Raw genomic sequence first — 16,624 nt, 5'->3', positions numbered from 1 at the left:
ATAATTATGTCCTTTCAGCAGTGGAAAATTTACAAATTCTTTACTCTTGGATTCAAACTCCTATTTGCATTTTTAGGCAAGATAATTGGCCATATAAAGCCCACAAGGCTTAGTAATTAAACATCACTCCAAAATAAAAGAAAATTGAGTTCTTGTTCAGAAGACAGTCTGAAGAAGAAACTTCAGCAAGAATTAATCCTATCAACAGCCCTGTCCCCAGCTTTACCTTGTTTTCTTGACTTGAATGCTGCTACTAAGTTTTTCCAGCACATATTCCCCAGTGTCATGATTGATAATAAGCACACAGTCCTTCTGATATGGCCTTTTATTTCCTTTAAACACAGTCATTGGTGGAGTTGAACCCTGGTATCAAAGAAAGAGCACACATTTGTTTGGTTATATTCCCCTACCCAGAAGTTTATAAACACTAAGAGAAATGAATATATGTATTGTTCTGACCAAGAGGCTAAGCAGTTAATGTTTAGTTCCTACAGAAAATGTTAATTCATGAAAAGGGCAAAAACCAGTTCTATGCAGTAGATCAGATGTTTCCTCATAGCATCATTATGCCTCTCATCATTTTAAGTGTCTCTGCAGTGACAAAACATCTTCTCCATGGTTGCCATTATTTACAGTTCTCATTCCCTAAATGGTAACATAACTGAATTTGCATAGCTGGCCCTGACAAGTGTCAGAAATCTTCTTGAAATTTCTGCTTGGGTTTGGACAAGAAATAACGTTCTAATTATTTGTGTAGCAGAACTTTCGCCTAAAGAAATATGTGGTCAATTGAAAAATAAACTGCTTTTTTTTTTTTAATATATATATAAAGGCAGTATTTTCATAGTGGAGTACAAGCAACTGTCACAAACTAAGAACAGCTGCCTTCTTCAAAGTCAGATTAACATGTAGATGCCATGCAACTATAGCTAAATGTCTTCTCAAAAGCAAATGGGGTATTTTGACGCCTTCCAGAAAGTGCCCAAGTCCACACAATGCTGCATAGAGCCATAAAAGTCTAATGGCTTAGGCTGAGAAGCAATAAAGAGAAACTCGTGGTGGTGCATGCTGGCTAACTGACACTGCTAAGATTATGCTGAGCTGTATGCATCCATATACAGGCTGGCTCATACCCTTGGTTTTGGGGTTACAGGAGGCAGAATCTTTGGCCCACCTGCACACAGCAGCATGGACACACACCTGGCCATGTCGAAAAAGGACATGTTACTCAAAGGGGATATCCAGAAATATGTTCTCAGCTATGAAACCTTCTCAGACTTCTCTGTAATGTACAGCTACTGTACAAAAGAAATTAAAAAAAAAAAAAAAAAAAGTTTATTCATGTGCACCTTTCCACATGCTGTAAGAAAGCAACCAAAATCAGGGAGAAAATGAAAAAAATGCACTCTTCTACGTTTTATTCTGAGTAGCAAAAATGAACAATCATATTTTAACCACTCAGAATACAAATCCTATTCTCCATATTGCTAATAAATAGAGTATGTTTGAATTTAAATGGCTTTGGAACAGTAAGGGTGAAAAATCTGAATTCCTAACAAAGATAACAGTAAGAGATACAGATATGATTCAGAAAAGATGTCTCAAGAAAGTCTAGTCTTCAAAGGCATGTTACATTTTTATCACTCCTACATTTAAGAGAGGAAAGCAACATTTAAGAGAATAAAAAGCAAGTCAAATCCTACTCACTGACAACTAAGTCAGGAAACATATAATGCACAAATTTAATGAAAATTGATCAAAGTTTGTTGGCTGTAATTCTGCTACCCAGAAGCCTCCTAACTCAGCAAAGACTGATTTTGGCTAAAAAAATAAGCAGAAATGGAACCCTGGTTAAGCAAATCAACAGTCCCACCCTTCTACTTAAAATTAAATGTTTAGGTTTTATGTTACTGTCTAAATAACACTGGCTTACAGATTCTGCTGATTACAGGATAGAAGAAGGAGGTAGGTAAAACAATTGACATTTAATCAATTTGTTTTCATGCATGAGGGTTTTTTAACAAACAGAAATTCTTCACTTCCCCAACCAAGACTGTTTATCCTATATTAAATCCACTAAATCTGCATGTAAAAATAGTACTTCCATTTATCCAAGCAGCAAGGGACACCAAAATATCTCCACCGAACAAATTACCAGAGATATCCTCAGGGACCAGGCAATTTCAAAAAACAACTTAGAATCTGAATCCTATCCAGTTGTTGGGCAACTGAGAACCAAAGCAGGATCCAAGAAATTCAGCAAATCTTGTCAGGATGAAACGATCTCAAAACTTCTCACTCTTCCAGTATGCTCAGTGTTTTCCAGCTCTTTGTCTGGAACACAGGCAGCACTGCCTTGGAACAACGTATGCATGGTGGCTGCATTCAGTGCAGTTAGCTGCCTAAGCCTCCGAAGCATATTGTAAGGTTAAAGCTGTTCATACTCATGGGAAGACAATCAAATTAAACTCATCAGTACAGAGATTCGGAAACGGACATTACAAGTGATGCTGCTCAACACAAAAGATGAATGAACAACATTGTTTCCAGTCAATCCAAGATGAATGCCACTGCTGTTAATCATATTACCTGCTCTCAAATAGCACTACCATGCTTATCATTTTTATAGACAAAAACCAGTATGTGACCTCCTGCAGCCCTAAAGGTGACCAAAGCCATATAAAAAACAGGAGCGGGGGGGGGAAACAGGCCAAAGCCTCATTCAGTAAGAATTATCACAGTACCATCACCTACCAATTAAAAACACCAACATGCCAGAATAAACAATACCAAAAAGATCTGACACACAGCTTCCAAACTGACTGGTGCCCCGCTGCAACCACCAAACCCATTGATGTCTGTGAATTCTGGCTTATCAGCTTGACACATAGCATTGGCTTCAGCTAATAAACAAATCCAGTTCCAGCATGCAAGCAGTTTCGTTTGTTTTGGTAAGGAAACCACTGAACTTTCAATTACAAAACAGCTGCACCTATAAACAGTTTGATCACTTGTTTTATTGCTGGTTGACCGTCATCCTCACACTGTAGATCTTTATGGCATAATTTGAGGAGGAAGTGGATGGGAAACAACTTCATTGTCACTTACCAGAACTGCCCCTCTTGCTTCTACTGTTAAAGCTAAAGGTAGGGAACCCTCTATGCTATCTGTACATGGTTTAGTAATGGGAAGAATATGCTTACAGGCCTACCTGTGGCTTCTGAGCATCAAACCTTGACTAAAGCCCAAATTACTCTGCCTTTCTTCATTAAGCCATAGCACTAAAAATGGATGGAAACCAGGTATAGAGCGTCAGCTAATAGTTAAAGTCTTCTTGTTATTCAAGGAAGAGTAGGAAGGAAGGAATCAGAAGTAAAGAACAGACTGCAACCTTACAAATATAATCCTTTACAAAGATTCAATTGTACAGTCCTTCCCTAAGGTAACACACTACAAGTCTGGCTGCTCAAATATTGTACCCACTTCTATTAACAAAGATGAAAGTGAAAATAACATTTACGTTAGACTAACTATGTTGCAAATTTGTTGGAGAGTAAACAAGGACACATATATAACAAACTTACTGGAATATGTGGTAAAGTGATTGTTACATCATCTCCTTTACCCACTTGGAGGTCCCCCTCACAAGATGTATCAATCGATGCTGGCTTAAAATCATCTAAAGAGGAAAACAATTGTGATTACATTTCTTAGAGCCTTCAGAAGTGTCATCCTGCCCTGCAAAGCATCACTGCACATTCACTGTGATTATAGGGAATGCTAAAATACACACTAGTGTTTACAGCGGGGGTGGAATAATGCACCAGTACAATGTGTCTATGCTCAGTGCCCCAGTGATATGATGGTACCAGATTCTAAACCTCCTTTTAAAAATGGAAGTAAGGTTCTAGACCTTCTGTTTGAAGACCAAAAGCAGACTTCTCCAAACCCCAGACTTTGAATGACAATTTTGCAGGCAAGTGTAAAACTGTACTATTCATCTCAAAAGAGTATCAACTTCAAGACTCGGGGCTCTGTGCGGCTCCTGCCAATTCCAAACCTGAGGACTCTCTCTGTGACAAAGACTAATTTAGCGATACCAACTTACTTAGCCTTACTGATATTTCTGGCTATTTAACAGCCATCTTGTCTCCACGATACCTCCTCAAAGGTAGAGGGGACCTCAGATCTCACTTATGAGGAAAAAAAAAAGAGGTGCTGATCTTACTTCAGCAGGCTCCATGCTAGTCCAAAGCCACTGTGGATGGAAAGCATGACTAAGGTGAGACACTGTAATAGCTTTAAACTAACCCTAGTTTCAAGTATTTTTGCTGCACTGTATAGGATGCTTTGTCCCCAAACAAGGCACTTCTGTTTAGTGTATTTATTTGAACTAAGAACATTTTAACTTAAAAGTATTTTCCCCTCATTATTTTGTTGTGCTGATGAGCCATAAAAACCAGAAAAAAGTATCAGAACCTGTAATATTTTGACAGAGGATTTAGACAAAGTGAAGTAAGATCAGACAGATATAGGTTGGTTTGCTTTGTTTGTTTTTAAAATAAGCCCCCATTCAATTCTAGCATCTCTGGATACAAAGAGGTGCAATTATATTCACGATCAAGGCTTTTAATTACTGCATTAGTTAAGAAATTAATATCTCAGAACAAATTAAAAATATAATTCTACTATGAAAAGCACATTTGCAGAAAAAAACCAAAACCCCAGCTTGTAATAAATTGTCATTAAGAGGATGTTAATGTCCAATTGAGTTTTACTTTGACAGCACAACAAGCAGAATCAGGCACACTTGACTTAATCCTCATGCCTTAACTGCCAGACCAAATCATACCCTTCATTTTCATCCAAGCAATCTATTTCTAGCTATTGTTTCCCACCTACTTTATGTGCAAGCTTGCTAAATAAAACAAACCAGCTGTACAAGAGCTAGCGTCTTTGCCAAAAAGGGATCAAGAGTTTCAACAGCACAGTCACTAAATTAAAAGCAGTATCACTATCACACTTCTTTCTTCGGTATCAGCAAAATATAGTTACTCTAAACAAACACTCAACAAATTGTTTTTATTTGGTTAGCTTACTAAGTGTACGTGCTTGGCTAATCTTGCTGTAGATCAGGTGCACATATGCCCCTCCAAATGTACCCACAGTCCTTTTTCCAAAAGTCAAATGTTTTTAAGATGTGTTTTCCAGGGATAATTCAGTCTTTCAGTACAGTATTTCATAAACATTACGGAAAGGAATGAAATATTTTAAGAAGGCCGAAACAAATTTAGCCTACAAAATCCTCTTATTGTAGTTTGTGTGAAAAGGATTACAGGAACAATATAATGCTTGGATCCCAGATAAATCATTTCAGATCAACAGTTAGAAAAAAAAAAAGTATAACCAGGAAATTAAGAGATCTCACTTGAAAGTCATGGAAGGAAAATACAGCACACAGAAAGCTCTTGTGAAATAAAACTGCATTCTTCCAGTTATAGTCTGAAGAGCTTTGGCTTTGCAATCCCTTAAGAAATTGATTGCTGAAGCACTTTCAATTCTAGAAATCTAGTGTATTTCTATCTGGATATGGCTTGGGTTTAATTCATACATTATCAGACAACCTCATTCATTTGATAGTTGGGCCATTTTAAAATTTTGATTTATAAATGGAGATTTGCTAATATGTTAGTGCTGGATAAAACTGTTCAGTGTTATGTATAAACAGTTAAATGTACCAAACATATGGTATGGTATGGTATTTTTTAGCATGGTGGAATTATGTATAACCAGAGGGATGAAAGACACAAAATTTAAGTGTTAATCCACTAGACAGAGTTTACTATTGAGCAAAATAGCTTTGCCTCAATGACTGACCATCTGCTTGAGTAACAGCTTAATCTAGAAAGTTGTTCTTTCAAGTCACGCTTGGGTGACTAATATCACCGAAATTACTTACTGGTAGTGTATGAATACAGGCCATGAGACTGGGCCTAGGATCATGCATCATAAAACAAAAAATCCTACTGTTAACTGTATAAATTCCCCACGTTAATACAAAGCTACTGAAATATATTTAGTGTTAGTTTCATTTACTGTTGGTGACTTACTACTCGTTTTAAATCCTGGACTCATTTAGGGGAAGAAAAAAGCAGTTTCTTATCCACAGAATTCAAGTACAGAGATACAGTGAGGTCCTCTTCAAAACAATCTTCTAATATTAAATTAAATGTACCCAATGCTAAATAGAGCAGTTGGAATAACATCTGGTGTCTTTAAAAAACCCACATACTCTTCCAATTATTTGAAAACTTCGAAACTGCTCGAGATCCTACCTCAGGTTTTATCTTACATTTATTAGGCAGTACCATATGCGTTTGAGTCATTTCTGCTTGCTTTCCTGGAAGTGACTTATTACAGCCGGCTGGAGTCGGGACAGCCAGCGATGGGGCTGCTGGGTTTACACGTTGCCTCATCGTGAAAATAACCAGTTAAAAATCAAACTGTGGGCGCTTGGGCTGCCAACCAGACGCACTCTTCTCCAGGCACTCCCGCCAGGCCGGGGCCTGTGGTGACCTGTCCTGCAACTGCTATAAAAAAATATAAAATAAAATGGCAAGCCACCCCCTCACGGAGGGGATCGTTTCGTGCTCCTAAGCGATCCACGGACGTTTCACGAAAAACTTCATAAGCTGTTCGTCCTCCCCGGCCTGCCTCGCTCGAACCTCCTTCCTACCAGCGCTCTCGGCCGTCACCCACCCTCCCCGTCTCCCCTCAGGCTACCCGCCGGGGTGGGAGACCTCTGTGGGGAAAACACTCGTGGGGGTGGGCTGGGGGGGAAAATGGGCGCCGAGGGAGCGGGAAAGGGGGGAGAGGGGCGCTGAGGGGGGAGGGAGGGAAAGGGGGGAGAGGGGAGCCGAGGGGGGACGAAGCCTTGGCGGGGCGGCGCGAAGGAGGAGGCGGTGAGGAACAGCGGCGGCCAGGGCAAGAGGAAGGCTTCGTCGTGGCGGGTCGGAGGCCCCCGCCGGCCTGCGGGGAGGGGGCGGCCCTTAGCAAGTAAGAAGCCGCGGCGGCACCCCGGGAGGAAACCTTGGTGAGGACGGCGGGGCGCCGGGCAGGTACTGCTCCCCGCCCCGGGGCCGCCCGGCGGGAAGGGGTCCGCGGAGCGGGCGCTCGCCGGTAGGAGCGGAGCGTGCGGCAGAAAGAGAAGCGCCGCCGCGGCAGGCGGCAGGGGGACGGGACGCGGTGAATGGGGAGAGAGGGGGGAGGAAGGGGCTGCCGCGGCGGGCCCCGCCGGGAAGAAGAGGGGATGGCGCTCACAGCGGATCGTGTGGAAGGAGGCCTTGGGCCGCCGCTCGAAGCTCTCGCCCAGCTGCAGCGGGTGCTCCTCCTTGTCCAGCGGCGAGCTCGCCGAGCCGTTCATGTCCCCAGTCCCGTCCCGTCCCGTCCCCTCCCCTCCCGGCCCGGCCGGTCCCTTCCTCTCCTCCGTGCGCTGCCGCTCGGCGCCCTTCCGGGGGCCGAGTGCAGCCGGGAAAGTGCTCCGGGGCCGCCGGCGGCGGGTACGGCGGGACGAGGTGAGGCGAGGCGGGGGCCCGGGGCCGAGCAGGGGCTGCTGTGCCCGCGGAGGGGCCGCGGGTCCCCGGAGGGGCGTCCCTCGGAGGAGAGGTGGGAGCCCGGCGCTCCCCGCCCTCCTGGGGGCAGGGCAGGAGGGGCCTTCCCCGCCGGGATGTTCAGCGCGGCGGTGGCGGCCCCGTCCCCGTCCCCTCTGAGGGAGCAGCTCTTGGCGGGAAGCCGGTTTCCCGGTGGCAGGTCCGCGGGCTTGCACAGAGGTATTACCTGTTTGCGGTCTTAGGGCTGGATTAGACACCTTTAAAAGGCTCCTTAGCCTAAACACAGGCTGTGAAAACCCTGGTTATCATGGTGCTAGCTTCCCACCGCAGCGATCTCTGCGCACAGATGGGTCGGTGAAAGGACTAGCTTGGCTTTTTTTTTTCCTAGCTTCTCCTACGAAGAAATGTAAACGTTGATCTTTTTCTAGCGTGCCAGGCATATAATAGAAATTTCGCTGATTAAGCTTTTTTTTTGAGGATATACTCTTCTTGAGGAGACTTTCTTTCAAGGGAGCCTCTTCTCTGTAAACTTTTCCCTTGTTTTTGAACGAAAAAGGGGCTGTCTGTCTCCTGTGAAGCTGGACAAAATTTTGACAGTTCTTTATTTCATTTGCACATATTTGTATTATATGTTCATGTTTGTATCATGTAAGGTAAAATACGTAAGTGAAGTACCACTCTTTTTTTGCTTTAGGGTGGGTATTGTTGGGTTTTTCTCATTTCCGTTTTGGTAAAATGACACCAATGGCTGGTTCTGGGCACTGACATACGCGAGTGGCGCATTTTGGCTACCTGGGCTTCCTGGGCCATGCAGGATTTAATTCACGCGTGCCATCGTCCAGGATCTGGATGCTTGTGGCAAGGCAGGGGTCAGAACTAGTTTAACATCAGAGGAAAGATTTGGATCCCTTCCCAGCCTACGAAGAACTCTTTTCATTGCTCCATTTTTGTTAACTTCTGAAAATAAAGCCACCTGTGATTGTTAAAACTGGCGTGGATCCTCAGGAGGAGGCAGTGGAAGGAATGCTGACACAGGCTGGCTATGGGCATTTTGGCCACAGTACTGGTATTGCTCTCTTGTTTGAGTGACATGGTGTTATAAACGCTGATGTTTTCTCACAGAGGTGAGAGCAGGAAGGAGAAATGCTAACATGAATACAGTTTGTTTCATCAACTTTAATGGGACCTTTAAATGTCATCTGTTTTTCAGTTACGATTTTTCTGAGGTGTTCTAACTGGGATCAACAAGAAACAAAGCCCTTGCTTTCCTTTTAAAGTCAGTTTTAGTGAAAATAAGCTTAGAGCTGCACCATCTTTCTTTTGTCAGCTAGCTTTCTAGGATGCAGAGGGAAGACCAGCAGACTCTGTTAAGTATCTTCTTTAATTTTGATATCAGTGTGATGTCATATGCAGTTGTTAGATTGGATGGAGGATTTCTGAAATTAAGAGAAATCCAGTGGTATTGCAGTCCATCAGGTAGGACAGATCACAATAAGTGCGTACTGTAACTCTTTCTCATTTTTTCTTCTGCTTCTAGATCCTTGGTTATTTTACCTAGGTTAAGTGATGGGAACATACACTAAAGAAAAAAAATCACCCTTGGGTCTTTGGTGTTTATATTTGTGTGACAGACTCTAAGATGTCCCAAGAAAACACATCAGCCAATTGCTTAAATATAATAACAACATCTATTGAAGATGGTGCTTTCCAAAAAAAGGGCCATAGTGCAAGAATCCTTAGCCCAGAAGAAGCTGAGAGACTGGCAAAAGATCAGGTTTTGGTGTCTGAGTTCAAACAACTAAAACTGGAGAAAGAGGCGCAGAAGAACTGGGATCTATTTTACAAAAGAAACAGCACCAACTTCTTCAAAGACAGACATTGGACAACTAGAGAGTTTCAAGAGTTAAAAGCGTGTCGGGAGGTGAGATCTATACACTTCCACTGTAAAAGGCGGGATTGATTGTTTTCAAATTATTTAATAATACTTATAACAAAGCCATTAGTGTAAGAACTGTCACATGTTAAGTTTGCAGTGGCCTGTGTAATTTCTCTTAATATCAAAGATACCTCCTCAGAATCAAATGCATCAGTTCGGTTTCAGTTTATAATTGACCCATATTGGATACTAAGAACGAAATCTGGAATATTTGTTTTGTGTCCTAAATAGACAACTTGTCTCTCTGTGATGTGACATTTTCAGATGCAAGTTGGTGCACTTCAGAACACTACTTTAAAGAAAAGCATCCAGAATTACAGGCTAATTGCAAAACATCATTAAGGGGAATAGCCAGATGCATCTGTTGTTCATTATAGCTGAACGAAAGACAAGACAGAAATAGTACAACAATCTGTTGATTACTTAAGGGGTAGATGACTAAAGAAATATTAATATATTCTAAAAAGATTTGTAATTTTCCAGAAATCAAGATTTCTTTTTTGTCGTATCAGATTATCCAGTGGGTGCCTACTTTTGTTTTTGAATCAGTGGTAATTAAAATTGATACAGCTTTTAAAATGCTGATTGAACAGTGTCTCTGCTTGTATCATGAGGAAAACAAAAATGATGTGCTTTATCTTGGATTTCTTCCTTCCCAGTTTGCAGATCAGAAACTGACCATTCTGGAAGCAGGTTGTGGGGTTGGGAACTGCTTGTTTCCACTCTTAGAAGAAGATCTGAATATTTTTGCATACGCCTGTGATTTTTCTCCTAGAGCTGTTGAGTATGTGAAGGTTGGTGTGATATCTGGAACTTCTTTTAGAGTGTCTTTAGAAGCTTCTGAATTTACAAATGACTGGAATGACAGACTTCTCTTGCCTTCCTTTTTGTAAGAAGGGTAGAATAGCTTTTGCCAAAAAATGGAGACTGATCCATTCCAGTGGAGCTCCTATGCAAGAAGCCGAATCATTGCTCAAGACCTAGTTTTTCAGTGTCAAATTATAGTATTATGGTAATATATGTATATTACTTTACTTGAATGATTTGTGAAGACTGTTTTTTGGGAGTGCTACTATGTCTCTGCTGACTGTGTAGTACAAGCAAAATTTGTTTGGGATGGAAGCTTGCCCTTGATGTTTGTGGGGCAGAGGGAGTCCCAAAGAGAATCTTGAAAACAGGGCCGTGAAAGTTATTGTTACAGAAATTTGTAGCCTGATTAGAAATAGGTATGTTTATACTTATTCTTAGGTAAGTGGTACTGCAGTCCAAAGTTAGTGTCTTCCAGCAAGGCTCGTGGGGGCTTGGGACTTTAAAAGTCTCCTTGTTTATTAATTTTGTAATCACAGGTAAATTTCTATATATCTGTTATGTGAAAGCATTCTCTTGTGGGACATTTGTGACCAAGAACCACAAGACACATACTGCATATCTCATGGGAAAGATGGGAAGAAATACATGTGGCAAACAGGAGAGGACAGCAGCTCCCTGGGATGCCACAGCTGCACTGCAAGATGAGGTTGGGATGAGCGTGTACCCTGGGTTTTGGATTACTTAATGGTGTCTGCCTCCACAGCTCTTGCTGATCTTCCTTCTTGCCAAGACCAGGTTTCCTTTTACCGAGCAAAACTGTGGGCTGGAACAGCCTGGCTGCAGGTTATGTGCCATGGACCCAAACTGTTTACAGTATACTTGTAGCTCAAGAGATGTACTTTGATCGCCTTGTAATGCAGGATTTCTTTTAATAATATTTCTGTATTTTTAAAGAGTAGAAGCAGCAGTAGAACAGAAATGGTATGTTTTCTGAACTGTCTTAGTGCATGTTCCTTCTCAAATTCCTGAGAACAGACTATGCTAGTAGTTGTAGTTTCACTATTGTAGTATGCAGCAAAGAATTTCTGATTGCATTAGTCACCTGTTGGAAGTTAATGTTCTTTTGCCACCATATTTTGTGTCACTCTACTGATTAGTTTCACAAGCTTTTTACTGTTCTGCAATAACAAATGCCTCTAATTTTCAGTGAAAGCATACTCTTCTCATTTCCCTAGAAAAACGCCTTATACAGTACAGAAAGATGTAAAGTGTTCCAGTGTGATCTTACCAAAGATGATCTTCTAGAAAACATACCAGCAGATTCTGTGGATGTTGTCACACTTATATTTGTGCTTTCTGCTATTCATCCTGACAAAATGCATCTTGTCTTAAAGAACATTTACAAGGTAAAACTAGCTGACTTTACAGCCTTTAAAGCCCTTTCCTTCTTTTTTAGCTTGAAAGTACAATTTTTTTCTGAGAATATAACCCCTCTTGTAATGGTGATCTTTAATACAATATTCCACGGATGTATTTAGTTAGTTCACCTAGTATACGGGACTAAAATATGTTTTAAAATGTTTTTTTCTCTCTTGGTATTGTGAGGTGGTTTGGATTCTGGCCTAATGCATGCCATCAACAAAAAGGTATTTTGAACCTGTGATTTGGGCTCCTAGGTTGTATGCTACAACTAATGTTTATGGATTGCAGAGGTGTCTGTGTTGATAAGGTGTGAATGACAGTGAACCAAAATTGACTTCCGGAGGATACAGTGACTTACAGTTAGGATGCTATTGTTATTATTAAAAATGCTTGATCTGTGGTGATTTAGAAGTCAGATTTTCAGAGATCAGCATTAATCTAGAGACACTCATCTCCCTAGGCTGCCTTTGTTAGTTGATAGACTAGGATAGGGCCATCCAGAGGGTGGTTTAAACAATCTGAATTGTGATTGTTTTGAATTTCCCCAAGATGTCATATATTGACTGCAGAGGGAAATAGTCAACATATTTTTTATTTATGCATATGTGTGTATTTGGGGGTTTATATTTGGGGGTTTATATTATCAGATACCCTGTTTGTTTTATCATTAGTATTTTCAAAAGGGAATGTTAGATTTCTTGGTATATCTCCAGCTGTTTTCCAAAGTCAGGGTTGGTTCTTAGCTCGTGCACATGAAAAGGCTAATTATTGTTTTCTCAGTGGAGATGCCTGGCTCATTTAACTCGCTTGTAGGTTTCTGCACAGATTTGCAAGTGGCAAGTACTCCTTTTCTCCTCTAACAAATACAGCTGGTATTTGATGAGGTAGGAAACTTGCATGCATCAAATGTCTAAAGTCAGCATGGCCAATGACCATGTATTTCTAAATTTTAAACTCTTTATGGCTTGATTTCTTTGCGAAAGAGGAATTAAAAAAAACCTCAAACCTGCAATCCATTTTCCTGAAATTGTTCCTTTTTTTATTTCTTACTATATTGCAACATTTTTCTTTCTCACATGAAAAAAGAAATGTCATTGTATTCTAAATTTTATTTTTAATTGTTAAGCAAAATCATGTGCCAGACTGTATACTATCCAACAAAGAAAATGCCCTGGTAGGACTTAATTTTTGTTGTTAAACTGTGTATTTTCTTCATTCCTCTGTATTTGAATAGTGTTGCAAAAAGGTTATTTAGCTGATCAGCACCCAAACAGGTATCTTAAAACTATTTGTAGTCTACTGTTCATGGGGAACAGTTTATATACAACTTTTTTGTTGCACAGGGAATGAATTCAATATATATATCACTTCTGTATTGAATGTGTTAGGATACCTTCTCTTAGTTATGTGTCTGTATGTGTATACAAATAAATACATATATATGGCTAAATCCATTTATCTTATTAAAGCATATACACATTATGTGACAGGTACTAAAACCAGGCAAGTGTGTTTTGTTCAGAGACTATGGACTGTATGATCATGCAATGCTCAGGTTTAAATCTGGCAGCAAACTTGGAGAAAACTTTTATGTTAGACAAGATGGGACGAGATCGTATTTTTTTACTGAAGGTAAGACATACTGTAGAGTGCTTTCTTCCTGTGAATCTTCTGTTTAAACTTGCTTCAGGGAATTGCCAACATGCCCATGGAAGTTTTCTTTTACACAGATGAACTATTAAATTGTGGTGTACTTCATTTGCCATCCTTTTTGGGAGAAAGAGGGTATTTAAACTGGTAGGACTTTTTGGAGCACTTTCTTATTTACAAGCTTCTTGTATGTGCTATAATGTGCCAAGAGCAGCAGTTTCTGAATTTGCTGAGTTTCATTCAGATTTGTTACCTAAGAGAAAAAGACCAACGTTCAGTAACAGAATTGATCATCTTCATGATGCAACTAAGTAGTTATCTTGGCATCATTCTTTTTGCAAGGCTATTCCAGGTGTGCAAGATGAGGTCTGCTGAAGAAGTCAATGACTTCTAAAGCAGAACCATGACTAAAGCACTGAGAAGCTTGTGCACAAATCCTGCTGAGATAGCATTGACTAGCTGTGATCACTCTGTCTTCTGTTATTTTAGTAAAGATGATGCAAAAAACATTTCCATGTGATACAGTATTTAAAAAGTTTTTCGTTCAGTGCTTGTAATGCTTTAGGAAGGAAGGTAATTATTGCAGTTTACTGGTGGACAGTTTGAAGCATAGAGACGTGAAGGAATTTGCTTAGATTGTCACAATGAGTTGGGATTATAGCTCATCTTCTAACTCCCAATTCCTCATGCTAAACTTCAGTGAACCGTTACTTCCCCCTATCAGTTATAGGGCATTGTGTAATAAGAGCTGTGTGTTTATTTCTGTGGGGCTCTTTGTTCTTAGTCTAAAGCGAAGTACAGCCACTGAAGAGACTGATTTGGAGCCAAGTAAATGTTATTCATATTTTATGACATAACGTATTACCTAATTGCTTCTGATATATAAAAACCATTAATCTTGTCTGAGCTCTCTCTATTCTTTATAGGACAATGATGAAATCTAAGATAATGCAGGCTGTGCTACAGCTTCATTGAAGCATTTTGAGAACTGTTATATATTGAGTGATTTTTAGTTCTGTTTAAACAATTAGCTCTTACAAGAGAATGGATGCTAAAGGGAACAAATAAGAGACTGACCTAGCTGTGGAATTTTAAATCCCATGTTTATTGTCTGTTAGAATTGTTTCTGAATGAGAAATTCCTTGCTAGTACGCATGTTTGCTTTGGGAAAGAATTGAGGTAGGGAGGAAGAAGAGGAAGGAAGGAGAAAAGACAGAATTTGTCTTATATTGCTCATGTTAGCATTTGTTTTACCTTGGCCTGGTCTGTGACTGTCTCATGGACCACCTCTGCTCCCATTTTTAATCATTATGATCTCATTCCTCTCACAAATTTTAACATAAATAGTGCTTAATGCTTGAGAATTCTTTTGTTATTAGAAACGTGACTCCTATAATTTCCTTGCAGTTTGCAACCCGTGCTATTTTTCATTTGTTTAGCACTACACTGGTACACCAAGTAATGCTGCATGGGATGATTTGAATGATGCTTATTTATAATATGTCTGGCCTCAGATAACAGTAGTGAGCTTCTTCCATGGGAAAAAAAAATCCATTCTTCCACTGTTTGAAATAATGTTAAATTTGTGGAGGAATGCATGGTTGTAATTTTGTGTTATGGAATATGTGCAACTTCCTCACAATGCGATTTCAATAGGTCCACAATTAAGTGCTGTTTATTTATATGTCATTGACGTGGGTCCCCCATTTTACATGAACACACTATGTTTACAACCGGTGCTTCATAATGACCTTAGGTTGATACAAGCCTGCACTACCACCAAAGTGGGTGGTCTCATCTTCCTTCCTCAACACACCACCTCTTCTAGTGCTGGCGTTCCTCTGTAACTACATGATCAGCTGTTTCATCAAGCTGATCTCCCAGAGTAGTGGAAAAAATGGCATGTCTTTGTTTTCTATCAAGCAGCTCAAGTTTAGAATGGCTTAAATTTATTGTGAAATTACTGCCTCAGTAAATGAAACAAGATGCAGGAAAGGAAAAATGATGATTTTTAATTAACACGACAAGTCAATAGCATGAGCAGCCCTTTCAGCTGCATAGGTCACCCTGTTTGTGAGGTACTTCTGCCTCCCCTAAGGGAGGGAGATAGGCTTTGACTAAGATTCTTTTGTTTATGGAAAATACTTTCAGTTTGACTTAGTGGAGGCTTGGTACCACCATAGCCACTTTGCCATTTTGTCCATTTTTTTCTGTTGAGCAATGGCATGTGAATGTCTGGTAATGTAGGGGGGTATTCTTCCTCAAGCAGAGATGCATCTACAAGGCTGGATTACCTTTGAAATATTTGAGATAAGTGATGTATTCAGATAGTGAAGGCCAGCTGCACAAAGTGAAAATGCACTGGCGTCAGTCATGAGGATGACAAGGCTCAGTGAAAGTAAGAGATGTGGCAAGTTTTGGAAATTAAACTGAGTAATTAGCTTAAGTCCCAGTTTTGCAAGCTGTTTTGCTTAGGTTGATGTTTCTAAAGGAGATCTGTATTGATTTTTGTTCAGCAGTCTGCCTGCATAGAACAGCTTGAAATCTGAAGGCCTGTGTGCTTTTCATGCTGTAACACGTAAGAACATATGCTTATATAAATGCTGACTAGTGTTTTAAAAATAGCTTAAACATAATACTTCATCTTATTTTTTTAAATTCTCTTCCAGAGTTCTTGTCTCAGCTTTTCAAGGCTGAGGGATATGAGCAAGTGGTCAATGAATATGTGCAGCGAGAAACTGTGAATAGGAAAGAAGACTTGTGTGTTCCAAGAGTTTTTCTTCAAGGCAAATTTCAAAAGCCTTTCAGTAAGACATAAGTGCTACCTCTGGTGAGCTACATAAGCTTGGAAAGGCTGAAGGGTTGGGGGGAAGTATATCCACTTTACTCAGCACTACAACAACCACATGCGCCCCATCAGTTATTGTGTCTCATATGATGAGGCAAGGATTTCTTAAAGCTGACTCAGCTTCCTCAAACTTTACCACAGTTAGAAAAACTTGCAATGATTTAGAGTTCACAGAAGCAGAGGCATAGAGACCAAATAAAGTTTTCTGACCATTCATCTCAAAATAACATCTGCTTTATGACAACTATAGCTGAAGGCCTTTCTGGCAGGGGTGCTAATGCATGCTACTTTATTTTTCAGGTCTGACTGGAAATGAGACTGCATGAGAAATAAAAAAATTAGAAATAA

General features: G+C 40.4%; 2 protein-coding genes across 10 annotated transcripts in view; one reads left to right on the top strand and one right to left on the bottom strand.

Moving 5' to 3' along the window:
- The window catches only part of EAF1 (ELL associated factor 1), a 20,669-nt gene extending 13,121 nt beyond the window's left edge, over positions 1-7,548 (bottom strand). Inside the window, exons 1-3 of the mRNA XM_030008260.2 lie at positions 7,321-7,548; positions 3,585-3,679; positions 227-363 (exon numbers count right to left, since the gene is read on the bottom strand). Of these exons, the coding sequence (XP_029864120.1) occupies positions 227-363; positions 3,585-3,679; positions 7,321-7,423 (335 nt within the window). The 5' untranslated portion in view covers positions 7,424-7,548. The remainder of the gene's footprint in view (positions 1-226; positions 364-3,584; positions 3,680-7,320) is intronic.
- METTL6 (methyltransferase like 6) lies at positions 6,913-16,624 on the top strand. 9 transcript variants are annotated; one of them, XM_030008254.2, is made up of 7 exons: positions 6,914-7,056; positions 9,148-9,531; positions 10,206-10,340; positions 11,592-11,762; positions 13,269-13,410; positions 16,098-16,235; positions 16,577-16,624. In XM_030008254.2, the coding sequence occupies exons 2-7, from the start codon at positions 9,250-9,252 to the stop codon at positions 16,600-16,602; spliced, it is 894 nt and encodes a 297-aa protein (XP_029864114.1). In that variant the 5' UTR covers positions 6,914-7,056; positions 9,148-9,249; the 3' UTR covers positions 16,603-16,624. The 9 variants fall into 9 exon arrangements, 7 of the variants coding, with proteins under 7 accessions (XP_029864114.1, XP_029864112.1, XP_040978506.1 ...); XM_030008252.2 differs by having other exon boundaries at positions 6,914-7,118; XM_041122572.1 differs by having other exon boundaries at positions 6,914-7,118; positions 16,098-16,258.

The sequence above is a fragment of the Aquila chrysaetos genome, chromosome 3 (assembly GCF_900496995.4).
Source record: "Aquila chrysaetos chrysaetos chromosome 3, bAquChr1.4, whole genome shotgun sequence".
In the NCBI taxonomy this organism is placed as follows: domain Eukaryota; kingdom Metazoa; phylum Chordata; class Aves; order Accipitriformes; family Accipitridae; genus Aquila; species Aquila chrysaetos.
This window is presented reverse-complemented; position numbering and strand designations above follow the sequence as displayed.

Coding starts and splice junctions, on each gene's coding strand:
- METTL6 (XM_030008254.2), top strand. CDS start 9,250: ATGTCCCAAGAAAACACATCAGCCAATTGCTTAAATATAATAACAACA. Junction 10,341..11,591: donor GAGCTGTTGAGTATGTGAAG/GTTGGTGTGATA, acceptor TCATTTCCCTAG/AAAAACGCCTTATACAGTAC. Junction 16,236..16,576: donor CAAATTTCAAAAGCCTTTCA/GTAAGACATAAG, acceptor TTTATTTTTCAG/GTCTGACTGGAAATGAGACT.